This window comes from Anolis sagrei, chromosome X (assembly GCF_037176765.1).
Source record: "Anolis sagrei isolate rAnoSag1 chromosome X, rAnoSag1.mat, whole genome shotgun sequence".
Taxonomy (NCBI): domain Eukaryota; kingdom Metazoa; phylum Chordata; class Lepidosauria; order Squamata; family Dactyloidae; genus Anolis; species Anolis sagrei.
This window is the reverse complement of record NC_090034.1, coordinates 21514859-21541685: the sequence shown is the minus strand read 5'-3', so window position 1 is coordinate 21541685 and position 26827 is coordinate 21514859. Positions and strand designations below refer to the sequence as shown.

General features: G+C 46.6%; 2 protein-coding genes across 4 annotated transcripts in view; one reads left to right on the top strand and one right to left on the bottom strand.

The window, feature by feature from the left end:
- The window catches only part of ZDHHC4 (zinc finger DHHC-type palmitoyltransferase 4), an 11424-nt gene extending 5848 nt beyond the window's left edge, over positions 1–5576 (top strand). Inside the window, exons 4-7 of the mRNA XM_060786484.2 lie at positions 1191–1363; positions 1511–1636; positions 2585–2829; positions 4766–5576. Of these exons, the coding sequence (XP_060642467.2) occupies positions 1191–1363; positions 1511–1636; positions 2585–2829; positions 4766–5011 (790 nt within the window). The 3' untranslated portion in view covers positions 5012–5576. The remainder of the gene's footprint in view (positions 1–1190; positions 1364–1510; positions 1637–2584; positions 2830–4765) is intronic.
- Positions 5386–26827, bottom strand: E4F1 (E4F transcription factor 1). Of its 3 annotated transcripts, none has more exons than XM_060786472.2 (14): positions 26197–26597; positions 24067–24200; positions 23657–23753; positions 23046–23275; positions 22028–22148; positions 21751–21903; positions 21109–21263; positions 20159–20380; positions 19930–20035; positions 19182–19399; positions 14456–14654; positions 14093–14253; positions 12880–12942; positions 5386–6266 (listed from the first exon to the last, which is right to left on the bottom strand). In XM_060786472.2, exons 1-14 carry the CDS (start codon positions 26324–26326, stop codon positions 5940–5942), a joined length of 2316 nt encoding a protein of 771 aa, XP_060642455.2. In that variant the 5' UTR covers positions 26327–26597; the 3' UTR covers positions 5386–5939. The 3 variants fall into 3 exon arrangements, with proteins under 3 accessions (XP_060642455.2, XP_060642454.2, XP_060642452.2); XM_060786471.2 differs by lacking the exons at positions 5386–6266; positions 26197–26597 and adding exons at positions 6276–8662; positions 26756–26827; XM_060786469.2 differs by lacking the exon at positions 5386–6266 and adding an exon at positions 6276–8662.

The window sequence follows — 26827 nt, the reverse complement described above, 5'->3', positions numbered from 1 at the left end:
ATGTATAAATATGTGAGAGGAAGCCACAGGGAGGAGGGAGCAAGCTTGTTTTCTGCTTCCCTGGAGACTAGGACGCGGAACAATGGCTTCAAACTACAAGAGAGGAGATTCCATCTGAACATGAGGAAGAACTTCCTGACTGTGAGAGCCGTTCAGCAGTGGAACTCTCTGCCCCGGAGTGTGGTGGAGGCTCCTTCTTTGGAAGCTTTTAAACAGAGGCTGGATGGCCATCTGTCAGGGGTGATTTGAATGCAATATTCCTGCTTCTTGGCAGGGGGTTGGACTGGATCGCCCATGAGGTCTCTTCCAACTCTTTGATTCTATGATTCTATGATTCTATGACTATTAGCGATGACCGCATTTGTTTCTAAGTGTTTGCAGACCACTTCCTTAACAATCTTTTCCAGAATCTTGCCTGGTATTGACGTGAGGCTGACCGGACGGTAATTGTTTGGGTCATCCTTTTTTCCCTTCTTGAAGATTGGGACCACATTGGCGCTCCTCCAGTCTGCTGGAACTTCTCCCGTTCTCCAAGAACTCTCAAAGATGATTGCCAATGGTTCCGAAATGACTTCCGCTAGTTCCTTCAGTACTCTTGGGTGTAGTTGATCTGACCCTGGGGACTTGAACTCATTTACAGCGGCCAGGTATTCCTGGACGACTTGTTTCCCAATTTGGGGTTGGATGCCCTCTAATCCCTCATCCACTCCATCTTGCTGAGGTTGAAGATGACCTCCTTTTTGTGAGAAGACTGAGGCAAAGAAGGCATTAAGTAGTTCTGCCTTTTCCCTACCCCCTGTCAGCATTGCCCCATTTTCTCCTCGAAGAGGCCCTATCGCCTCCTTGTTTTTCCTTTTTCTACTGACAAAAGAAAGGAAGCCCTTTTTATTGTTTTTAATGTCTCTGGCAAGCCTGAGCTCATTTTGTGTTTTAGCTTTGCGGACCTTTTCCCTACAGGTGTTGGCTAATTGGACTGATTCTCAGGAAAGGTTTGGATTAAATTGGAGGGCATTTATCAGTGTGGGTTTAAAGCAATTAGCCTTAGGAAATCCTAACTCAAAAAAATATAATTGGGCCATTGTTGCTCCTTTTCAAGGATAGCTTATTTTGAAAAGAATTTATTGTTTCTGTCTGAAAACGTCACTGGCCTCTTTCTTTCTGGTGTGTCCTTTGTCTTCTTAAAAAAACAGGCTATTTGTGGCCCTGCACCTGGCCCTGGAGGTTTTGGTGTTTGGTGAATTCACCTGGGAAGTCTTTGGCTATTGCAAGGAACTAGAATTCAGCACTCCTTCTCTCCTCCTGCCTTACCTTTTGCTGATCGTGAACATGGGCTTCTTCATCCTCTGCTCCAGGACTGACCCAGGTAAGAGCACTTTGACCTGAGGCTGATAATGCCAGGTAAAGGCTCTGAACACAAAAGGTGTTGCATTAATAAATCTGTGCCGGTATTGTCCCATATGGACTCTAATGGGCTCAAGTGATTCCACCCTCCCCTGCTTTCTCTCCTCAGGCGCCATCACCAAATCCAACCAGGCCCAGTTCCTCCATGCATATCCCTACGATGGCGTGATGTTTGAGACAGGTGCAGAGTGCATTACCTGTAAAGTGAAGAAACCTGCCCGGTCAAAGCATTGTGGTAAGATGATTGGCTTTGGGGTGGTTTTATGTTTTTAGTTATCTGTTGTATTGTAATTCTTTGCTGTATCCCACCTTGAGCCTTGAAGGGGAGATGTGGGCAAGAAATAAAACTACTACTACTACTACTACTACTACCTCCTCCTCTTCTTTTTTCTTCCTCCTCTTCCAACTTTTATCTATATAAATAAAAATGTAATGTTCATTTGTGGGATTAACAGAACTCAAAAACCACTGGGGGAATTGACATCAAATTTGGACACAATACACCTAACAACCCAATGTATGTCCTTCACTGAAAAACACAGCAGAAGGGACTTAAAAGCCCCAAAAAGCTAAATGACAATACAGAAGAAAAGGAAGAAAGAGGGAGGGAAGGGGAGAAAAAGAAAGAAAGAAAGAGGGAAAGAAAGAAAGAAAGAAAGAAAGAAAGGGAGAAGGAAGCATGGAAGCAAAGAGAGAAGGAAGGAATGAAAGAGGTAGAGAAGGAAGGAAGGAGAGAAAGAGGAAGGAAAAGAAAAAGGGGAAAGGAAGGAGAGTTAGGGAAGGAAGGGGAGAAGGAAAGAAAAAAGGGAAAGAAGGAAGGAAAGAGGGAGCGAAAGAAGGGGGAAGATGTAGAGAAAGAGGGTGGGAAGGAAAGAGAGAAGGAAGAAAAGAGAGACAGCCAGGCAGGAAAAGCACAATTAAACCATCTGTGACTGATGGCCATCCAGTTTCTGTTTAAAAGCCTCCAAAGGAGGAGACTCCACTGGACTTAAGGAAGCAGACTCCACTGTTCGACAGTTTTTCTTATGGTCAGGATGTTCTTCCTTATGTTCAAGTAGAATTCCCTTTCCTGTCATTTGAACCCATTTAATTTTAAATCAAAGCTCTGTGGTTCCCTTTCTCTTCCGTGGTGGCAAAGGCTTGTTTCTCGGAACCATTACCCTCTTATTCTGGCTTTGCTTAGGAGTGTGCAACGGCTGTGTGCATCGCTTTGACCATCACTGCATCTGGGTCAACAACTGTGTCGGTGCCTTCAACATCAAGTACTTCCTGGCCTACGTGCTCACTTTGACCTCCATGGCTGCCTCCATCGCTGGTTTGACAGCTGCTTTCCTCATCCAGGTGGTCCTTTTGTCAAATCTGATGCAGGGACATTATACCGATGTCCATGGAGAAGAGCACCCGGTTGATGCCTCCTTCCTAATTCAGGTAAAGGTGGAGCCACAATTGTTACCAAATGCCTTCCTTGTTAGCAAATGGGAAATACTGAACACTATCGTGTCAGGATTTTCTTTTGTCAAATCTGAGGTCTGCATGAAATGCTAGGATACTTTGAATCAAATAATGCTTTATTGTTTATAATTTGGAAAGCAGGGACTCCTATTAATTATATTGACATTAAATAGCTGTGGTTTGCAATGTGGCTACCACTTGGAGTAAGTTGTTTTATCCTTCCCAGCTTCCTGTCTCCTCTTAATGCAAATATAAGAAAACTTGTGTCTCTGATGAATTACAGATCTGTTAATTACAATAGCACTGGCCAAAAACACATTTTGGTCCCTCAGAGGTTAGCTCTGCTTTTTCCTGGTATATCTGGCCTGCTGATTCCAGTAATGACACCCATTTCCTCCAATCAACTTTGGTTTTTGAGATACAGAACATATGCCGTCTACCACTCCCCATCTACTCATAACCCTATTGAAGAAATTAGAGTGATCTATCCAGTGCAATTTTCTGGCTTGGTGCCCCCCAAAAAACCAGGAACAGACCTAAAACCCCAAGAAAAATATATATACAGGCAGTTCCTGAGTAACAAACCCCCAACTTACCAAAGACTCCTAGTTCAGAACAGGGGTAAGACAACAGGAAGTGAGGGGAATCTTTCCCTCAGAAAGGAAATCCACCCCTGGAAGAGTTATTATCCTGGGGAAAATAGGTCTTCACTGAAGCTTTATCTCCAGTTCTTGTTTCCACAAGCCAAATCTTTCAAAATCCAGTTATCACAGAGAAGTAAATGAGGTGAAATCTTCTGAACAGGGGCACAGACAGCAAAGGAAACTCCACAGGGGTGTTAACCCTCCCCTATGCCATCCAAAGCGTGTATATATGCATGTATGTCTGGAGTTACTATTAAAAATTGTACTTGTTCCTACTTACATACAAATTCATTTTAAGAATAAATCTACAGAACCTACCTTGTTCATAAGTTGGGGACTGCCTGCATTTTTGTTGGGCTGTGTAATTCTTCTGGGATTGTGGCGCAGGCACCGGGATTGTGGCACAGCTGGCTGAGTGTCAGCTGCATTAAGATCACTCTGACCAAAAGGTCATGAGTTCGAAGCCAGCCCGGGCTGGAGTGGGTGTCCAGCCATTGTGTAGCCCGTTGTCGACCTTTGCAACCCGAAAGACAGTTGCTTCTGTCAAGTAGGAAAATAAGGTACCACCTTGTGTGGGAGGCTAAATTTAACTAATTTATGAGACCATAAAGAAAGAAGACTCCGGGGAATGTGGAATGCGGAAGAACTTCATCAGTGTCGTTGATGGACGATGAAAAGCAGCAGCTCCCCCGGCGGCCAGAAAAAAGTTAAATAGCCTTTGTCTGTTAAATGTTGTTTGTCAAACTGGCATTGAATGTTTGCCATATATGTGTTTACTGTAATCCGCCCTGAGTCCCCTGCGGGGTGAGAAGGGCGGAATATAAGAACTGTAAATAAATAAATAAATAAATAAATAAATAAATAAATAATATTTCTTTACACTCTGTTTAACCAAAGGTGTATCCAGTCATTCTAACTATTCCAAATATTCTATTACCTTTGTAAGCTTTTGGAAGAGATTGATATTAGTGTACATTTTCAACCAGGCCTCTTCAACCTTTGGTCCTCCAGGTGTTTTGGACTCCAGCTCACAGAATCCCTGCCCATTAGACAAACTAGCAATAGGGGCTTCTGGGAGTTGGAGGCGCAAACACCTGGAGAACCAAAGGTTTAGATCAGAAATGGGCAGACTTTGGCCTTCCAGCTGGTAAGCTAGGAATTGTGGGAGCTGAAGTCCAAAACACCTGGAGGGTTGAAGTTTGTCCATGCCTGGTTTAGTCAGTGTGTCTTGCATCCAGCTATATCTCTGTTTTCACTTCTCATTGCAGCACCTTTTCCTGACCTTCCCAAGGATTGTGTTCATGCTCGGCTTCGTGGTCCTCCTCTCCATTATCCTGGCTTCCTACTTCTGCTTTATTCTGTACCTGGTTATGATCAACCAGACGAGCAATGAGTGGTTCAAGTCCTCAAGATTCAAGCACAGAAGCTACAGGAACATTTACTCCAGAGGGGTCTGGAGCAATATGATTGAAATTGCCAGGCCTCTGACTAGCCCTACAAAGAAGAGAAGGTGAGGAGCCCTGAACATTCAATGGATTCTACACAGATCCTTCTGAAAACAGCTCAATCGGAGCACAATGTGGCTGGTTTGCAAGGGTTTCAAAAGTCAGGTATGCCTCATGTTATTTGGCCTACTTTTTCTATAAATGGAAGTTGGTACTTTCTGCTGCTGTGGAGATATAGGAACCTATGCCAAGAGACTTCAAGGCAGTGGAAGGGAGAAATTGGAAGTAAAATCATGTTTAGGATGTGGCCTGCTCTTGCTTTGAGCCATGCTCGTCATGAGAGCTAGAAACCCAAAGTTAAATGTGAAGGCTCTTCAAAGACTTTTCAGAATGCCCTTTCATTTGCACAGAACACAAAAGTCCCTTTTAGAAAAGTGATTACATTATTAAAGTTGGAAGATGCCTCTTTTATTACATCAGACAGTATATATAAAATTATACATTAAAAATTATTTATAATCTTGGCTGTACATCGTTACAAAAGAAACGTATAGTGGCCTTTTTTGGTAAGTTCCCAGAGCATTTCTCAAAATAATCTGTAATACTATGTAGAGTAAAGCGTTTTCAAACCTTCCTTTAAAGGTTCATGTTCAAGCAAGTTTACATTCCAGAAAGGAGCAGCTGCAAATGTTCCCTGCAAGCTCTTTCCTTCCCCTTTTAAGCTGAGATAAAGTGCTTGGCTCCGTCACTGAGCTGGAAGTACTAGGAGGAATTGCTTGGCCCTCAATACACAGATGGATGGACTGTATCTCCCAGGCAACAAAGGCCAGGAAGAGGGATGCCGGGAGCTGCAGTCCAACATCACAGGGGTCTTTGGATTGGCTCTTGTTTGCTGGATGTGTGTGGTCTTTTCCACACACATATGGAAGCCCGTGCATTTGGAAGCCTCTGAATATGGCTCTCTCCCACCCACTCGATATGAGGACTAGGGACAGCCTTATACGATGACTGTCTGGACCTCCAGCTCCTCCTCCTGGGCGGCAATGACATACTCTCCAGCCGGCTCCATGATCTCGATATCCTCAGAGGCCACCATGGTCACCGCTGTCCCCTCCTCGGCCTCCCCTTTGTGGATAGCGGAGGCCAGTGTCAGGGCCACCTGCTCCGTCAGGCTCTCAGGGCTGGCAACGGCCAGGGGCTCTGCCTCCGAAGTGCCCACCACCGCAGGGCCCTCCGCCACTGTCACGTTCTGGACAATGATCTGGTGGCCAGCACTTGCCTGGTTCACAATCTGCTGAACCACCTTCATGATGTGGCTGTCCACCTAAAAGAGGAAGAGAAAGAGGTAGGAAGGAAGGACATCAAGGGATTGCTGGATCTAGAATGGGTACCAAGGATGGCGCTTGTGATCTCTTCCAACATTATAAATATAGGTTGCTTACCCGTAACCGTATTTCTTCGAGTGTCAATCTGTGAAATTCGCACCTATGGGTTTTACCCCGCGCATGCACAGCATTTCGGATTATATTATAGTTTTAAATGATATTTTTAAGATGAAGGCAAGCCCCGCCCATCACCCCCCTACCCACGCTCAGTATATAAGCCAGCAGGCGTGGCCTCAGGTCAGTTCCCTAGCGCCAAGATGATAGCCAGGTAGAGGCATGACAAGCAGGGAGGATGGGCGGGTTGTGCGAATTTCACAGATTGACACTCGAAGAAATACGGTCACAGGTAAGCAACCTATATTTATTCGTCATGTCATCTGTGAAATGCGCACCTATGGGTGAATAGCAAGTTAACTAACCTTGGAGGCGGGTCATGCCACACAAGAGAAAAGTACAGCTCTGCCGAAAGCGGCGTCTTTCTTTGCCAAAATGTCCAATTTGTAGTGGGATGCAAACGTGAAAGGGTTGGCCCACGTAGCTGCTTTGCAAATCTGGTCAAGAGGAACTCCTTGGAGAAAAGCCTGTGAGGTGGACACCGAGCGAGTCGAGTGAGCCCATAAGTGAGAAGGAGGTTGCTTGCCCGCTAGTTGGTATGCTAGGCGTATTGCAGAGACAATCCATGAGGCGAGTCCCTGGGAGGACACAGGGAGGCCTAACGTGTCTTCTCTATATTTTAAAAAGAGCCGAGGAGATTTCCTGTATTCAGCCATCCTATGTATGTAGAAGGACAAGGCTCTTTTAACATCTAAAGAGTGGAGTGCCAATTCAAGTGGAGAGGAGGGGTTTGGGAAAAAGGAAGGTAAAAACAATGTCCTGGGACATATTAAAACGGGAGACCACTTTCGGGAGGAAAGGGCCGCTAAATAACATTTAACAGAGGAGAGGGGAAAACCTTTGTTTGAAAGATGCACCAAGAAGTCAAGTACAATAGGAATAGGCGCATGGCTGGGGTCATGCCCAGCTGATTGAGTAAAGGACTTAAACAAGGCCCATTTGTAAGTATATGATTTTTAGGTAGCTGGTTTATGGGCCGCTAGGATAATACGGGAGGCCTCTGCGGAAATATCTAGTGAGGCTTGATCCTCCAGGCCGTGAGGTGCAGGGACTGGAGGTCTGGGTGGAGAACGAGCCCATTCTCTACCGTGAGGAGATCTGGCATGGGGTTGAGATGGAGAAAGTCTCCCTGGGAGAGGTGGAGGAGGGTGGCGAACCAGTGTTGTCGGGGCCACCATGGGGCAATGTGGAGGCAATCTGAGTTGTCTTGGATAATTTTTGCTATTACTGGAGAGAGGAGGGGAAGGGGGGGAAAGAGGTAGAGGAGGCCTGGGGACCACTGGAACAGGAAGGCATCTCCCGAGACAGCCTGAGGATGCATGAGGGTGGAGTCTTGCGCAGAACATGGGGCAGTGGGTGTTTGTCGGTGATGCAAACATGTCTATCTTGGGTTTGCCCCACCTTCGAGTGATGGTTTCGAACTCCCTGGGATGGAGTTGCCACTCGTGGTTGTTTTTCAATGTTCTGCTGAGGGAGTCAGCTAGTGTGTTGTCCTGGCCTGGTAGGTGGATGGCCGTGAGGAGTACATTGTTTTGGATGCACCATTCACAGATGCATATGGAGATAGGGAGTAAGGTTTGTGAGCGTGTCCCTCCTGTTTGTTGAGGTAGTACTTCACAGCTGTGTTGTCTGTGACAATTTGGATTGTGCGATTGGCTATGATGCGGCAGAAGGACCAGAGGGCTTTCTCTACCGCTATCAGTTCTAATGCATTGATGTGAAGTTTGCGTTCTAGGGGGGACCAGTGTCCGCTGACCTTGAAACCTTTGAGATGCGCTCCCCAGCCGGAGTTAGAGGCATCGGTCGTGAGGGACATAGAGGGGCGAGGTTGGTTGAAGGGCATTCCTTGACAGACATTGTGTTCCCTTGTCCACCATGACAGGGATTGGAGGATGGAGTTGGGTGGGTAGAGGACCCGGGATTGAGGGTCGGTGAGGGGGTTGAACGTTCTGATAAACCAATTCTGGAGAGGCCTCATTCGGAGGCGTGCAAATGGGGTGACATTTGTGGTCGAAGACATGTGGCCAAGGATGGGTTGGATGGCCCAGGCAGACGCAGAGCGAGAATGTTGGAGTTTTGAGATGGCCGTCCGTAGGTTGGTGAAGCGGTTCTCTGGGAGGAAGGCTTTTTGAGTAATGGAGTCTATGATGGCTCCTATGAAGTGGATGCGCTGTGTCGGAGTCAGTTGCGATTTTTCTCGATTTATCACCAGGCCCAGGGTCTGTAAAAGAGACAAAGTGTATTGAACATCAGTAGAGAGTTGAGACTGGGACGGAGCACACAGCATCCAGTCGGCCAGGTACGGAAAAACCGTAACGCCCTGTTGGTGTAGGTGGGCGGCTATCACTGACATACATTTGGTGAACACTCTAGGTGAGGTACATAGTCCAAACGGGAACACACTGAAACAGTAATAATTTTGCTGTATGGCAAAGCACAAAAATCTACGGTGGAATTGTCTAATTGATAAATGGAAATACGCATCTTTTAAATCAATAGTAGCTAGCCAGGAGTCCTTCAGGACAAAGGGGAGAATATTAGGTAGAGTAAGCATACGGAATTTACGTGTGATAATAAACGTATTGATTTTGCGGAGATCTAGGATGGGGCGAAGGCCACCGTCCTTCTTGTCCACCAGGAAATATCTAGAAAAAAAGCATGAGGGGGTTTCCTGGGGAGATAAAGAGGAGATGGCTCCTTTATGTAGGAGAGTACTGACTTTGTCCCAGATGGTGGGGGGGGGGGGGGGGTAGGTATAGAATTCTATGGCATAGCCCCTGTCAATGATGTCGAGAATCCAGGCATCTGTAGTGATAGATTGCCAGGCATGAAGGAATGAATTAAGTCTATTTAAGAACATGAGAGGTTCGGGGTTAGCCTGAGGCGGGGGGGGGGGGGTGTTGGGAGACAGGGGGAGTGCTAAAAACGGCGTTTGTTATTTGACATGGATCTGGTACCACGAAACTGACCTCTGGCTGGAAGAAGAGGTCTCCTGGTGGCTGGAGAGGACGGGTATGGGCGGTATCGCCCTCTGTAGAAGGGAGAGCTGTAAGGCCTGTCGTAGAATTGCGGGCGATGGTAGTATGGTTGCCCTTGTTGACGTTGATAAGGGTATGGTTGTTGGTCATACTTATGCACGGTTTGTTTCATCTCATGGGAGTGTTTCAATTGGGAGTCTGTCTCTGGATTAAACAGTCCTGCCTCATCCATAGGGAAATCCTCTATCAGCGTGCGAGCTGATTGGGAAAGGATTGCTGCTCTGAGCCAGGCATGGCGGTGTAAGGCCACCAAGCCCGCAATAAGTTTGCCAGAGGTGTCAGCGGTGTTTCTTGCCAGGTCTTTTTGTAACTTGGATAAGAGAAGGGCCTCTTGTTTAAGGGCCGTTGCCATAGGCTGGTCAGATGGGGGCAGCAATTCAAGGTAGGGAGATAACTTATTCCATAAAAAGGTTTGGTAAACGCTCATGTAAACTCCATAATGAGCCATGCGAGCGAAAAGGCATGCTGAGGAGTAACACTTTCTGGCCATGGTATCCAGCTTTTTCCCTTCTTTGTCAGAGGGAGAAGCTTGGTTCCTTTGAACAGGTTTAGGTTGAGCATCAGTCACCACAGAGTTTGCCTTAGGCATCTTAGACAACCATGAGGCAGAGGTAAGGTTAATACGGTATAAGTTTTCTGCTCTTTTGGGAGTTGCCGGCACAAGGGCTGGAGCAATCCCTGTATTTTTCAAAATTTTGAGAAGGTAAGGTACGGTGGGTAGGATAGTAGCTGAAGGTGCCTGTTGCTCTGATGAGGTGAAGCACGGGTCTTGGACTGTGTCGGAGGCTTCAGGGGTGGCAAGATTCAAGGCTCTGGAGAGGTGAATAAGTAAGGCCGAGAACTTTTTAAAATCCTCCATTTGTTGAGAAGGATCTGTGTCAGGTTGTTGTTCAGGGTGTTCAGGTGTATCATCTGTAGACTCAAGGTCAATGGTTTCAGCATCTGGCTGGGGTATAGAAGGAGGGCCTTGAGGTTAGGGTTCTTCTTGAGGTAAAGGTGTAGCAGGAGGAGGGCAAGAGAGTGTGGCCGTAGGAGGCGCACGTGGGGGATGAGGGTAGGAATGTTCGGGAGGGGGGGGGGATATACTCAGCAGGGTTATATCCCCTGAACTGCTCAGGATGGGGAGGGTAGTAATAAGGATAGATGGGGAAAGGAGGAGGATATGGTGAATAGTGGTAATCATGATAGCTTTGAGGCTGTTCATGGGGGGAACGTGGGAGCGTTTGGAGTTTGAGGCAGGTTGGCTTGGGGAATGCTCAGGAGAGGGAGAGCGGTGCCAGCTGTGTGAGGCACATTGTGCTGCAGAAGAATGTAGCTGAGGGTTTTGTTGCGGTACTGGAGGGGGGGGGAGGCATGGGAGGGGGAAAGAGGGGGGAGGAGAGACTGAGCGATCCATGATGGGTTCGCTATCTAGCTGCACATGGGGATCCAATAGCTCCAGTGGAGGAAGCTGCAGGGGCTCTTCCATATGGAGGAGGGTTGGAAGAGAGTCTTGCAATTGGAGCGTGGAACCGGCAGGGAGATTCATCGGTTCCAGAGAAGGAGGGCTCAAGGACTGTGTGCCAGTGAGTTGCCGTCCCTTTTTTGTTTACTTTGTTTCTCTTTCGTTTTAGAGGGCCTCACAGTTTGTTTTGAAACTTTAGCTTTCTTTCTCGGCAGTTCCGCATGGGAGACCAGTGCCGAGGGAGGAGTTTGCCTTTCCCCCTCGCGGGGGGAGGAAGGCTCAGAAAGCTCCTGAATAGGGGAGGATTGAGCGGCGGAATTGGTGGCCACTTGGGGAGCCAATGCACGCTCGTGTAGGAGCGCTTTGAGACGGGCTTCCCTGCCCTTATGTGCTCTCGTCGTAAAGGTAAGGCAAATTTCACAGGTTTGGGGGTTGTGGGATTCCCCCAAGCACAAGAGGCATTTAGAGTGTCTAGCGGCCTCGGGGAGAGTTGCCCCGCAGGCCGAGCAATTTTTAAAATATAAAGAAAACATATCAAGCCTGTAAATGGGATAGGCAGAAGCAGGTCAAAAACGGTCCGGGTCAGGGTTGGAGAAGGTCGGATGGTCGATGGTGGGGAAAAGAGTCAAGTCCAATGAGGCGAAGGAGAAATCCGAGGGATGCTACTAGCTTGGCATGGAAAAAGGAACTGACCTGAGGCCACGCCTGCTGGCTTATATACTGAGCGGGGGGGGGGGGGGGGGAGGCGGGGCTTGCCTTCATCTTAAAAATATCATTTAAAACTATAATATAATCCGAAATGCTGCACATGCGTGGGGTAAAACCCATAGGTGCGCATTTCACAGATGACACGACGAATAACTACTACTACTACACTACTACTACTACACTGGGAATGAAGATCGGCATAGTTAAAGCAATGGTATTCCTTGTGGTAACCTATGGATGTGAGAGCTGGACCATAAGGCTGATAGATGCTTTTAAACTGTGGTGTTGGAGGAAAATTCTGAGAATGCCTTGGACCGCCAGAAGATCCAACCAGTCCATACTCCAGGAAATAAAGCCTGACTGCTCAATGGAGGGAAGGATATTAGAGGCAAAGATGAAGTACTTTGGCCACATAATGAGAAGACAGGAAAGCTTAGAGAAGACAATGATGCTGGGGAAAATGGAAGGAAAAAGGAAGAGGGGCGACCAAGGGCAAGATGGATGGATGGATGTTATCCTTGAAGTGACTGGTTTGACCTTGAAGGAGCTGGGGGTAGCGATGGCCGACAGCGAGCTCTGTCATAGTCTGGTCCATGAGGTTACAAAGAGTGAGAAATGACTGAACGAATAAACAACAAACTACTACTTTTACTATGAGGACATCAAGGGTTTGCCGAAGCTATAATTAGCACCAAGGGTGACCCTTATGATCCCTTCCAAATCTTTTATAATTCTTATTGTTCTTATTATGACATCAGAGGTTTGCCAAAACTAGAATTGGCATCAAGGACGACCCTTGTGGTCTCTTTCCAACACTATCATTATCACTATTATTATTAACCTTATTTCTACCCCTCCTTTCTCCCCATGGGGACTCAAGGCACTTCACAATAACATGAAATAACCCAATAATTTAAAAAAATAGCAATTAAAATAAGCTACTTATATCGTGGGTGAAAGTTAAAATACAATTAAGGTACAATAAAATTACCTTTAAAACTAATATACTCCCCATGTGCCCCCCCTCCCCCTCCCCCCAGGTCCCATCTGGAAGGGAGAGTTGAATCCAGTGCAGGTTTTTGTCTTGGAGCGCATCTTAAGCATAAGTTTCTATGGGTCTGAGCCTGCTCTGCAAAATGGCAACAGCTTTTATTCAGCAAAAAGGTCTAGAAATACTCCCACCTCACAGGGAAAAAAAACAGTGGCAGTTACTGGAATTTCAGGAATATCTGCAGTAGGGCAACCTACCTCGTGCCTCGTTCCTTCTATGATTTCAGTTGCTTCGCTGGTCTCCATGTCCTCGGTGGCCGTCTTTAAGAGAGAAAGAACCCCCATTCCCCCCCCAAGAGCAAAACGTTACATGGCAAGCAAACACCTTAGTCAACAGAAGCTGTTGAAGAACAACCCTACTTTATTCCCGCCACTCTCTTCATTGAAATGAAGGCAACAGGAGTGGTTTCTAGTGCATCAGTCAACCCAAACAGAAGTACTGGGTTGTTATAGGCTTTTGGGCTATATGGCCATGTTCTCGAAGCATTCCCTCCTGACGTTTCGCCTGCATTTATGGCAAGCATCCTCAGAGGTTGTGAGGTCACAACTTCTGAGGATGCTTGCCATAAATGCAGGCAAAACGTCCGGAGGGAATGCTTCGAGAACATGACCATATTGCCTAAAAAACCTACAATAGCCCAGCGATTCCAGCCATGAAAGCCTTCGACAACAGCAGAAGTACTCCACACAAATACCATATATTCCGGCGTACAAGACAACTGGATGTATAAGACGACCTCCAACTTTTCAATTTAAAATATAGAGTTTTATAGAGTATCTAGAGGGATATACTTGCCGTATAAGACAATCCCTCTTGTCAGCCCCTCTAGGCTCCAAGGCCTCCTTTCCTAGGCCTTGAGGCGGCTTCATGGCTCCACAGAGGCGGCCTCCTCGCCACCAGCAGCCAGGCCCCGCTGTGGCCCAGCCAACTGCCACGCTCATCACTTCCTGTTTTGGGTCCAAAACAAGATAGAGGCTCCAAAGTACCAGGCGAGGGAGGCGGGCAGTTGCCCTCCCACTGGAGCAGGGCAGCTGAAGCAGCTTGGCTCCGGTGCCACTTAGCTCAAGGCTTCCAGGCAGTTTCTCCTCCTCCATGGCAGCCGAGGTGGGCATGGCATGGAGGAGCCCCTCAGGATGGCTGAAGCCTAGCAGCATGAGCCAAGTGGTCCGGAGGGGCACAGCAACAGCAGCTGCTTGGGGCACCCTGCTCCAGCAGAAGGGCAGCTGCCCACCTCCCTCGCCTGGTATTTCGAAGCCTCTATTTTTATACCCAGTGTATAAGATGACCCTCTACTTCTGACAGGATTTTCCAGGGTTAAAATGTCGTCTTATATGCCAGAAAATACAGTACCTTTGCAATGTATGGAACACTAGCATTCCACTTGTGCTCTGCCCTGCTCTGTTACACTACCTCAATGATGTACTCTTGGGTGTCAGCCACTACCGAAGAGAACTCTACCAAGACGGTGGGAGGGTCTTCCGAAATGACGGTGGCAGCCAAACGCTCTGTGGACTGGCCCTCCTCTGAGACCACGGCCTCCTCGGCTTCCTTCAAGGCAAGCAGGCAACCCCCTGGGCAAAGGCAGAGGAAGACACATGCAACTCAGAAGTTGTTCATGAACGGCAGAAAGAAACGGCTGGTTAAAAGAATTCTGCATTAAGGCATGCCAAATGTGTGGCAGAAATCAATGGGTGATATTAAACACAAAGGCCAAGGATCTTACATTGGGATAACATTGATTGTACTAAGTAGGCGTTTGCATGTTTGTCTCACCTATGGTTCGGAGATGCCGGTTGAGGGTGCCATGCTCCGCAAAGCCACGTCCACAGCGATAGCACTTGAAGGGCTTCTCTCCGGTGTGGTGGCGGATGTGGCGCACCAGGGAGCCCTTCTCCCGGAAGCCCTGGCTGCAGAACTGGCAGACGTAGGGCTTCTCCTCTAGGTGGGTCCGGAAGTGGACCTGCTGGGCATTCTGCCAAGAGACCAGGGAAGAAGTTACGTATTTATTTATTTACCCTATTTATACCCCACCTTTCTCACCCTGAATGGGACTTAAGGTGGCTTACATATAGGCGATTATTCAATGCCTTAAAACACATACAATTGCAGTAACATTAAAATTAAATTAAAATTAAGACATATTAAGCATTTAAAATGTTTAAAAATATTACATTCAATGTAATGGAGGGCCTCCTTAAATCAAAGCTGCACACTTCTGAGGATGGGCTTTGCGAAAAGCCCTTCCATACTCTTATCTCAAACACCATTATTTGGCACTTCTTAACATGTCGAATTCTACAAAGGTTTCCCAAGGGCTGCCTTTAAACCATCTTCCTAGAGTGACATACCTGCTATTTTATAACCATTTATTTGCACTCTTAAATAATACTAAAATAATAATATTATTAAAAACCCGTTTCATTGTAGCTCCATCAGAAGAGGTTCAACAAAACTACTGGCCAGGGTTACAAATGGATGTGGCCAACTATAAAAGGGCATGGTATAGTGCAAACAGGAATTCATAGGGCCGGGGATGTGGATGAAGTGCAGGACAGAGCACTATCTGGGTACCTGGGAACTGGGCCAAGGGACTAATCATTCTCAAAAACTTGCTGGAATATCTAGGTTTTCAAATCCCTACAAAAGGAGGACAGTGTGGGGGCTCCCTCTCTGTAGGGAGGGAATTCCAAAGTCAAGGGGCCACCACCAAGAAGGCCCTCTCCTCTCATCCCCACCAACTGTGCTTGTGATGCTGGTGGAAGCGAGAGGAGGGGCTTCCCAGTAGATCTTAGAGCCCGCACTGGTTTATGGGGGAGATGTGATCCCAAAGAAAGGCAGGGCCCGAACCGTTTAGGGCTTTGTAGGTCATAACCTGCACCTTGAATTGGGACTGGAAACTTATCAGCAGCCAGTGGAGCTGCTTTAATAGGGGTGTCACACATTCCCTATAATTAGCTCCAGTTAGAAGCCTGGCTGGTGACCTTTGTACCAACTAAAGTTTCCGGGCTGTCTTCAAAGGCAGCCCCACACAGAGTGCATTGCAATAATCCAATCTGGATGTAACCAAGGCATGGAACACCATGGCCAAGTCCAGCAAAAACAAATAATTTTTCCACATATTTACTCATACTATTTTGGTCTGATATGCATTCTTAGCCTTTCCATTTCTATAATTGTCTACTATTTATATCTATCAGTTTCCCCTTATTATTTATTCATTCATTCATTCATTTATTATTATTTTATTCAATTCTAAGGTGGAAATTTTCCCCTATATATATAAAACATCTCTCAAAATTGAGTGCATCTTGGATGCACAGGTGTACATCTTATGTATTTTTGTTGTTTGTGGTGGAGATACTGAAAATAGATACTGAAAATTTTCAGAATGAGGTGTTATCTCTACACAGATGATGTCCAAATCTGCCACTCCTTCTCACCTGTCACCAAGGAGGCTGTCCAGACCTTGAACCGGTGCTTGGCTGCTGTGTAGGACTGGATGAGAGCTAACAAATTGAAATTGAATCCAGACAAGAGAGGTCCTACTGGTCAGTCGTAAGGCCGAACAGGGCATAGGGTTACAGCCTGTGTTAGATGGGGTTACACTCCCCCTGAAGACGCAGGTTCGCAGCTTGGGAGTGATCCTGGACTCATCGCTGAGCCTGGAACCCCAGGTCTCAGCGGTGGCCGGGAGAGCTTTTGCACAATTAAAACTTGTGCGCCAGCTGCGCCCGTACCTTGGGAAGTCGGATCTGGCCACAGTGGTCCACGCTCTTGTTACATCCCGAATAGATTACTGCAACGCACTCTACGTGGGGTTGCCTTTGAAGACTGTTCAGAAACTTCAATTAGTCCAGCGGGCGTTAGCCAGATTAGTCACCAGAAGCATACAGGGAGCATACAGGCAGCATACCACCCCTCTGTTATGTCAGCTCCACTAGCTGCCGATCCAGTTCCGAGCACAATTCAAAGTGCTGGTCTTGACCTACAAAACCCTATATGGTTCCGGCCCAACGTATCTGTCCGAACGCATCTCCCTCTACGTCCCGCCTCGGAGTTTAAGATCTTCTGGGGAGGCCCTGCTCTTGGCCCCGCCTCTATCACAAGTGAGATTGGCGGGGACGAGGAGCAGGGCCTTCTCAGTGGTGGCTCCTCACCTGTGGAATTCACTCCCCGGGGAAATTAGGTCATCAACATCCCTCCTTTCCTTTAGAAGGAAATTAAAAACATGGATTTGGGACCAGGCGTTTGGGTAATCTGGCAGATAAATAAAGGACCACTACGACTGATAGGAATTGACAATGTGGAATGAATTTATGGATTCTGAGCTGGCAAACGTTGAGCATGAGATTGGCTTTATTGATCTATATATATAAATTTGTTAGGGGCATCCAACGAGGAAACAAAACTCAAAAACCCCCCAACGAAACTTAACCAAAATTCCCATGCCCATAACACAACCCACAAGGTACAAACATATCTACTCAAAATGAAAAACAACACAACAACACACTCACAAAACAGCAAAACAACAAAACTCAAAAATCCCCCAACGAAACTTAACCAAAATTCCCATGCCCATAACACAACCCACAAGGTACAAACATATCTACTCAAAATGAAAAACAACTCACTCCAAGCCCCGTCGCGCCGCTTCCCGCACACACACACCCCCTGCCGCACACACACACACACAACCCCACACTCCATCACTCCCCCTGCCGCCGCACGCACACACGCAACCCCACTCCCCCCGCCACCGCACACACACACGCAACCCCACGCTCCATCACTCCCCCCGCCGCCACACACACACGCGCAACCCCACGCTCCATCACTCCCCCCGCCGCTGCACACACACACGCAACCCCACGCTCCATCACTCCCCCACCCCAATCTTACCTCCTTTTACTTCACGCCACCTCCAAACCCCACCCCGCCCCTTCCCGCCCTGTCAAAATCTAGGAAAGACAGGAAGGAAGGAAAGAAGGAAGAAAGAGAAAGGGAGGTAAAGAAAAAGGGGGAAGGAAGGAAAGTTAGAGAAAGAAGGAAGAAGAAAAGGAAAGAAAAGGAAAGATGGAAGGAAAGAAAAGAGAGACAGCAGAAAAGAAAGAAAAAGGGGGAAGGAAGGAAAGAGATAGAGAAAGAAGAGGAGAAGGAAAGATGGGAGGGAAGGAAGGAAGGAAGGAAGGAGGGAAAGAAAGAGAGAAAGGGGGAAGATTGGCCACAGCAACACGTGGCGGGTAAAGGTTGTTATTTCTATTATTATTATTATTATTATTATTATTATTATTATTATGCTATTGTTCCTATGAGACCCTGGGGGAATGGGAGAGGTGTCAGTTCCCAGAGGCAATGTATTGCATTATTGTTATTGTTATGATGGTGGTAAAATAAAAGGAAATAAAAAGTGAAAGAAGGAAGCAAACAGGGAGGGAAGAAAGGCAAAGGAAGAAAGGGGGAGGGAATGAAGGAAAGAGAGAAGGATGAAACCAAGTATTATTATTATTATTATTATTATTAACTTTATTTGTACCCCGCTAGCATCTCCCGGAGGACTCGATGCGGCTTACACAGGCCGAAGCCTCAAACACAATACAGTAGAAAGTATAACATCACAACAACAAGGCAAATCAAACAATAAGCAAAATAACATAACACCACAATACTAAGCAAATCAAGCAATAAGCAGAATAACAACAAGGACAGTACATCAGGACATTATTAAAACTGGTTCGGCCGGCGCACTGGGGTACAAGGGTTAAAAGTGCTGAATGGCAGGAGGCACGTAGGGTTAAAAGTGCGATGTGCAGTGACAATTTGTTATGCTAAGGTGCTACTAGAAAGAAAGAAAGTAGTGAAAGAAAGAAAGAGGTAGAGAAGGAAGAAAGGAGAGAAAGGGGGAGGAAAAGGTGGAAGGAATAGGTAGGGACCTCTCTTTCATAATAGTCCAGATATCTACCTCAACTTTGATAAGTTTTACTATAGGCCACAGCAACGCGTGGCAGGGCACAGCTAGTGTGATATATAATTGATTGTTTTAACTGTTATAACTGTTGTAATTGCTGTTTATATATGTTTATTTGTACTATTGTGTAGGCATCAAATTGTGCCTTTTGTAAGCCGCCCTGAGCCCCCCCCCCCCCTTCAGGGTTTGAGAAGGGCGGGGTAGAAATACGCGAAATAAATAAATAAATAAATAAATAGGATGCGGCTTACAATCAAAGAAGTATGGTATTATTATCAGGGCATACACAGTCCCATAGTCTGCTCTGTTTTCATACTCCCAGTCTTGTAATAAGGTTAACAAGGTTATAAATAAAAAAACAGTCCCTTCTATATCACTGCACAGTTCAAAATGTGTATAATACAGTGGTGTATAATACATCAATTCCAGGGAACATTGCTGGGCTGTTCTGCAAAGAATCAACAGTATCCAAATAGCGGAAGACCTATCATATGGAAAGCTTGCTTGTGTGATAGGAAATTGAGGGCCTACCTTAGTCTTGAACCGCTTTCCACACTTGGCGCAGGGGTAGGGCCGCTCGTCCGAATGCACCCGTCGGTGGCCCTTGACATGGGCGATGGTCTTGTAGAGCTTGCCACACTCCCCACAGCGGAAGCGCCGCTGATTCACGTGCACCTCCTGGTGCTTCTTCAGCAGGTAGCCCTTGGTGAACTCTTTGCCACACTCCTCGCAGCTGAAAGGCTTGTAATCTGGAGGGAGAGAAGGGTGAAGGGGATGGAAACCCAGGATCCTTATCACCTTCTGAAGCAGAAGGAAGCCGCACTGCTGTGATGCCCTATTACGGCCCAGCAGAGAGCTGTCTCACCACTAAAAACACCAGGGTTGACCTTTGCACAGAGATGGAATATCACCTGCATAAACTACAATTTAAAATAGCTAGCAATACTCCTATCTATCTGTATAATAAAAGTCAAAATACCCAGTTTGGGCATCGCTGGATACCTAAGCTAGTACTAAATAATAAGCAAGCCTATCTTCCATCCACTTGATAGAAACAACACACTTCAGCATTGCAAAATACAGGTGCCAGTATTGCCAAGATCGCATTCACTAAAGTCTGAAGCTGTCCATTTTACTATTCTCCATCTTCAGAGGCAACAGCCTGAATGAGGGGAAAAATACTGTTTTCATTACTTAATGAAGCCTTTCTGTAATAATGCAGATACAACTTGAGAAAACAAACTTGTTTTTAGGACAGTGATGCAGGGTGAGGCCTCACCTAGATGCCCGCTGATGTGGAGATCCAGGGAGCTGCGTTCCCTGAAGGTTTCACTGCAGTAGGGGCATGCATGGCCCTTGCCTTCCTCTGTCACATCTGCTTCTGGCTACAAAACGAAGAGGGAAAGTGTTAGGACAGAAGTGTAACAGCAAAGTGGATTTCAAGAGCAGTACAGAAAGCAGGCTGGGTTCGAATGTTATAAGCTGGAGCTGCCTTGGATGGCACTTACTGTTTTGGCCTCCTCAATCTCCACAAACTGCTCCCCGCAGAGCTTTCCTGAGGCTTCCTTGCCCTTTGGTTCCTCTGCAGCAGATGTAGCATCAACAGCATCTGAGTTGGCCCTCTCCTCCACGGAAACCCGTTCAATCACGATCCCAGAATTCCTCATGGCCTCCCTCAGCAAGTTCTCGTTCTCTTCGGTGTCGAGGGGCAGCTCCTCAGAGTTCGAAGTCTGCAGGAGCAACAGGCTTCCATTAGCAAAGCAGGATAGTCCTCTTCCCAAGTCCTCCATGTTTCATTGCTATTTCTCTAATGTTGGGAGGATAGCAGGAAGCAAGGGGAGATGTGTACAAGAAATTGAAGAAAGACAGGATCTAACTGGAACAGATATATTGTATTTTATATAAAAGTCAAAATACATATCTATGCATTTTCCAGGATGGCTCCCACATCCAGAGAACCATGTCAATCCCACTGATGATGAATCAGGACCAAACCTGCCACACAGATTCACCATGACTGATAGAAAATACTAGTGAGGTGGAACTGACCAGTGATGATGGGAATTGTAGTTTACCCCCATCCAGAGATTCATGCAAATCCCACCAATGCTGGATAGGGATCAAACATACCCATCCTGATCAACTTAAAACATTGCAAAGGTTTCAGGAGGGGTTGTAGCTATTCTCCACCTGTATCCACCCATATTTCTAATACGGCCATTCATAATGTGCAAAACAAAAAAAAATCGTATTACAAAATACCTTACCCAGGCATTGCTGGGTACCTGAGCTAGCCAGTAAATATAGAACCTCTTTTAAATTGTTGTCCTTTGCAAGCCTTGTTGATGTTTGCCCTTTGGTACTTTGTCTCTAGCAGAGCCTACAGAAATATTTGCCCCAGGCAGAAGTCTCTTGGAGTGCATCTGCAGTGCTCACAAACAACAGATTTCTTACTAACCTCTTGGCCCAAGGCTTTCGGGAGCTCCTGCATCCGGACATGGACTTCGTGGAGGACATTGCCCTTGGCGTCCGTCACCAGGTGGATGACAGGCGAAGGCTCTGCAGGGGGAGTGGGGAGCGAGGGGACAGCTTCGGTGGTGGGGCTCATGGGCTCTTCAAGGAAAAGGGGGAAACGTCAAGTACCTTCTGGCCCTGCAGCCCCTGAGACACATGCACAATCATCTTGCCGGAAGGACAAACAGGGCCACACTGCTCCCAACATAGCAAATGATCCTGCAGTCTGACCTCAATGGAATTCCTTTTCCTGTCACTTGAACTCATGGCTTCACTGAGGCCCAGTCTTCAGGACAGTACAAAGCAAACCTCCACCCCCTTCCTTATGATGACCGTTCAAAAACTTAAAACATGGTTCTTATGTCTCATCTCAACCTTCTCTTCTTCAGGATAAAGGAACCCAGCTCTTTAAGCTGTTCTTCCTCAAAGGGTTTATTCATAGCTTCCAGGCCTTTGATCATTTTTATGGCCCTTTTCTGGCTGACTAAAAGTTATTCCACTTCTTACAGCATCTTGTTTGCGCTGAAAAGGGACGGCCAGTTCTGACTTCACCCGGAAAGGAGAGAGGAGATGCCTTTTTGCTCACCTGCAGCCAAGTCTTCTTTGCTGATGAGGATTTCCTTGTTGAGACTGAAGCGGATTTTCTCAGTACATGGAGTAAGGGACTTCTGGTGCCGCGTCAAGGCTCCTGACTCCCGGAAGCTCTTCCCACACTTCTTGCACTTGTAAGGGCGCTCATCTAAAGGGGGAAAGGCAGAGCTGGTAGGCCCAAGGATGAAGCCAAGCAGCCGGGAAACTCCTTTTAACTCATGAATGCGTCACTTGACACCTCTTTTTTCCCCAAAGCAATGCAGGTCCCTCACCTGTATGGCGGCGATGGTGCCGGATCAGTGAGCCTTTGGTCCGGAAGGAGGTCCCGCACAACTTGCACTCATAGTCCTTCCTGCTGCTGTGTGTGATCATGTGGGCCTTGAGGATGCTGGCCTACAGGCAGCAAGAGGAGGCAAAGAGATGGTGAAACCGTCGTGCACAGAGTGTTCTCTTGCAGGGAATGTCAAAGCTAGATTGCAACACATGTGTTTTTATTTTTTAGACCCTTTGAGTCCCTTTGGGGAGGAAGGCCAGACAGAAATAGGCAACAGATAATAATATAAATAACTTTGAGTACTACTACTACTACCCACTCATCATGAGTTGCACAAGGAGAGGTATTACTTACAGCTAATGTAATGCAGTGCTATAGCATGGTATCATTGATCTATCTGACATAGCACGAGGAAGGGAATTAGGAAAAAGGAGGAGACCATGATGAAGGTGACTCCATCAAGAAAGTCATGGCTGCCATATAATGCAGTTTAACAGCATTGAACTGGCTTACTGAATGCCTGTATAATAAAAATAAAGGGTGATGATGTATTTCTTCCATTCTAAGATGCTCCCCTATATAAACATCTCTAAAAATGGGCGAGTCTTAGAATCACAGGTGTATCTTCACGTATTTATGCTGTTGTTGGTACCAAAATGGGTGTGTCTTGCAATCGATGACGTCTTACAATTGAAGAAATATGCTTATATGAGTCCACACTGCCATATAACCCAGGTCAGTGCAGCTAAAGGGCATTATATGGCAGTGCAGATGGGGCCTTAGTCTCAAGATGGAATAGGAGATCCCCCACTCAATCAATGCAAGCCAGGCATGGACAAACTTCAGCCCTCCCTCCAGGTGTTTTGGACTCCCACAATTCCTAACAACCTACCGACTGTTAGGAATTGTGGAAATCCAAAACACCTGGAAGAAGGGCCAAAGTTTGCCTGTGCCTGCCAGTGTAACCCAACACCTGACAGCCCTTGACAAGAAAATGGGCAAGCACTGCTGCGTACCGTCTTAAAGGTCTTGTGGCAGAGCTCACACACATAACGGCCTTCCTTGTTGACCAAGAGCTTGACCTTGACAAGGTCCACAGAGCCTGGTCTGTCTTCTTCCTCCTCCTCCTCCTCGGGGCCCTTGGGGCTGCACTGTTCCTCTGCGAGGCCACTGCCATCAATTTGTCCGTTAGGGCTTTCGAAGACTTGGCTGTCAGCGACAATGACTTCCTTGATGACCCCGCCCTCTGCAGGGAAGATGCCAAGGGAATGACTGAACAAAAATGTTATTAATCCATAAAAGGAACTGACTGTCCTATCCTGGCGAGGAAAGCATAGACCCATTGCAAATACTGGATTGCATTGAGAAACACTAGGAAGTTGCTACACCCAACATCATCTCATTGTATTAGATTCCATGACTCCATTACTATAATAAGCAATTTAATGAAATGCCCTCTGGATGTCCAAATATATAACTTCCAAGTCAGAGACACCCCAGATGTCTTTCTAGTCATTACTTCTTTAAGGGAAATTGGGGCACCAGAGGCAGAAAGAGCAAGTACCTTGATAGGTCTCCGCATCAAGGGAGGTGATCATATCAACTTGCAAAAATTGTTTGGACTTACCTACAATGGAAGATGCATTGCTGATTTCTTCTGTGATGGGAGAAGCTTCCACTACAATGTGAGCGATGGTTATGGGCTCTTCGACAGAGGAAATCACCTGAAACAAGAAAAGAAGTAAATACAACCCTATTAAATTTCCACTGTTTGAATTCATGTTTACAATGGTTTGCTATGTAGAGTCAAGATCTGAATGGCTTCATTCCAGAACTACTCCTCCCTCATCATCTTGACTTAAACCGTCATCAGTCCTACCACCTTCTTACCATTAATAAGCCAAAAAACTTACAGTGATTTCCCCTCCCCATTCATCCAGCTCTTACCCAAAATTATAATGATAATATTGTTATGCTCTCCTCTCCACCCCACCCCTTTCCAGGATGAGCATCCATTTCCGGCCCTAGTAAACTTGCCGAGGTTGTTGTTACTGCTGTGTCTGCGGCATTTTGTTGCCTTTGGCAAAGCTTTTGCAGCTTGTGCTGCACAAATTCTTCCAAAGATGTGAATTCGGACCCACAGCGGCCGCACTTGTGCCGGTCATCTTTGTCTGCCGTCCAAAACAAAGAAAAGAAGCATTCCTTCAGTTTACTGAGTAATGGATGATTGCTGGGCATGTAGATATTTTGTGTTTGATGCTTTCAGCAGACAATGAAGCAAGTGTAGAGACGTTTATAGATAAGTTTTGTTTACTGATAACTTCATGTACGGTATTTAAAGATACAGGCACATTTCTTGTCAAGGGTTAAAAACTTCAGCAACATTTCAGAGTTTGTATCTTGAACTTATAATCTATAACGGTTTCTTCAAAAACCATGTTCTTTTATACAGCTCTCTTTAATAAGAGTTTATTTTCAAATAAAACACAAGTCTCAACAGTTTCTAACTTCCTAACATGAACTTCTGCACTCTGACAGACTTCTATACGATGCCGTAAAGAAACTCATTTAAGGTTCAAGACATTTCTCTAACAGTTGTTCCTCAAATGACATTACAAAACAGACAAGCATCATATAGAGGAGGCCTGAGATGGTTGCTTCCCCGATCAGGCTTATTTCTGTTTACGTTGCTTATATGATGTTTTTTGTTGTATGTTTATGTTGTGTAATTTTGTTGTTTTATTTATATTATTTATATCACATATTTGTATCCCGTCCTTCTTACCCTGGAGAGGAACTCAGGGAGGCTTCATAACAAGCATTCAATCCATGCCAACAACAGTAATAAATGATAAAAGCAATTAAAACATAAAATTACTAAAATATTGTTTAAATCATGCAGGTTTGAAATCATAGTCCAGGTCAGTCCATTGCCATTCACACAAATTGGGTCTCATTCTAATGCTTGGTCCCGTAACCAGGTTTTGAGTTTTATTGTAAAGGACAAGAGGGAGAGGCCAATCTAATGTCACTGGGTAGAGAGTTCCACGGGTGAGGGGCCACCACCAAGGCCCTGTCTCTTTTCTCCACCACTTGTGTTTGCGAGGATGGTGGGACTGAGAGCAGGGGCTCTTCTGTCAATCTTAGACTTTGCGATGGTTCACAGCAGGAGATACATTCAGACAGGGCTTTATAGGCTAAGGCTTGTACTTTTAACCATTGTACACCGTTTTGAATCCCACCCATGGGAGAAAAACGGGATATAAGTAAATAAATAAATATAAATAATTTTTCTGTTTCTGGCCCAGCTTACTTGTCTGAACGCATCTCCCTCTATGCCCCACCTTGCAGTTTAAGATCATCCAGGGAGACCCCGCCAGCGTCGCAAATACATCTGGCGGGGACAAGAGACAGGGCCTTCTTGGCTGAAGTCCCCACCTGTGGAACTCACTTCCCAACGAGGTAAGATCAGCTTCATCCCTTCTGTCTTTTAAGAAGAAATTGAAGTTGTGGGTCTGGGCCCAGGCTTTTGGACAGCAGGCATAAATAGCGCTTTGGATATGGAATTTGACTGGAATGGTGATATGGATGTTAATACTATTTTTATTCTATTTATTGCTTTAATTGTTGTTATATTGCTTTGTTATATTTAATGGCATCAAATTGTACCAAATGTAAGCCGTCCTGATTCCCCATTCAGGGGTTGAAAAGGACGGGGTAGAAATGCTGGAAATAAATAAATTAATAAATAAATACATATTTTAAATAAATATAAAGTAAAGACATCGCAACGATCATATAATATAGAATATAATACAGTATCAGCATAGTATATTAGTATAAAATAATGTGATTATGTAAATCCATCACAATGATATAATATAGAATATAATATAGCATTAATAATAATAATAGATCAAGGGTTCAATCAGCCAATCGAGCACTGGACGTTTGCTGCTGCTGGAGGAGTCCTGCTTCCTTCCGCATCCCCTCCGCGCATGCGCTGAAAGGCCTCTGGTGCCGTCGTCTTCCGAGTAAAGCGCAGCCCAAGACAGATTACCGTATGGCACCGAAGAGCGGGGCATTCGCTTTTCTCAAGCGACGCGGCCTAGGGGGAGCGAGGCCCCTCCCTTCCCTTCCCTCCCCTCCCCGCCCAACTCCCGCTACCTTCTTCTCCCAAAGAGGCCCGGAGGCTGAGGAAGGCGGCGGCGTTGCTGCCCTGGCGCCTGGGCCCATCCTCCCCCTCTGGTGCCGTAAGCGCCGCCGGCCCAACACTCGCTGCCGTCGCGGCCTCCATGTCGCAAGGCGCCGCAACCGCCAAGATGGCGGCTTTACGGCCGTGTCGTCATAACAACGGGCGATCGGATGGGCGGGGCTACTGGGCGGGGCCAAAGGGAGAGCCCTCTTCCGTCTGCTCGCCTGGGCGCGTCTCAAGGCGAAGGCAGGCCCCAGCTGCTCCCTGGGGCCAATAGGCACGCGAGAAATGGTGACAGCCCGGCCAATCGGACCCCGGATAGGAATCACCCAATCAGGGAAGCCCTCGTTTGGCCCTGCTCAATGGGCGGCGCAGGGCGAGACGGAAGCCTTAAGTTGTGACTGGGGAAACCTCCTGTCCAATGGGGCCTTCAGGGGAGGGCTATCTAAGCCAACCAGCGATGGAAACCCTGAGGCCAACTGAATCTTAAATTTGAGCTAGGAAAGAGAGGCGGGTCTTGAAAATTCTCACCCAATGGGGGCATTCTGGGGGCGGGCTCTTTTTGGTCTTTAACCAACCGCCGTCGTCGGAACCTCTGAGGCG

Coding starts and splice junctions, on each gene's coding strand:
- E4F1 (XM_060786469.2), bottom strand. CDS start 26,326: ATGGAGGCCGCGACGGCAGCGAGTGTTGGGCCGGCGGCGCTTACGGCA. Junction 24,201..26,196: donor GGCCTCTTTGGGAGAAGAAG/GTAGCGGGAGTT, acceptor TTTGGACGGCAG/ACAAAGATGACCGGCACAAG. Junction 22,149..23,045: donor GCCACAAGACCTTTAAGACG/GTACGCAGCAGT, acceptor TGCTGCCTGTAG/GCCAGCATCCTCAAGGCCCA.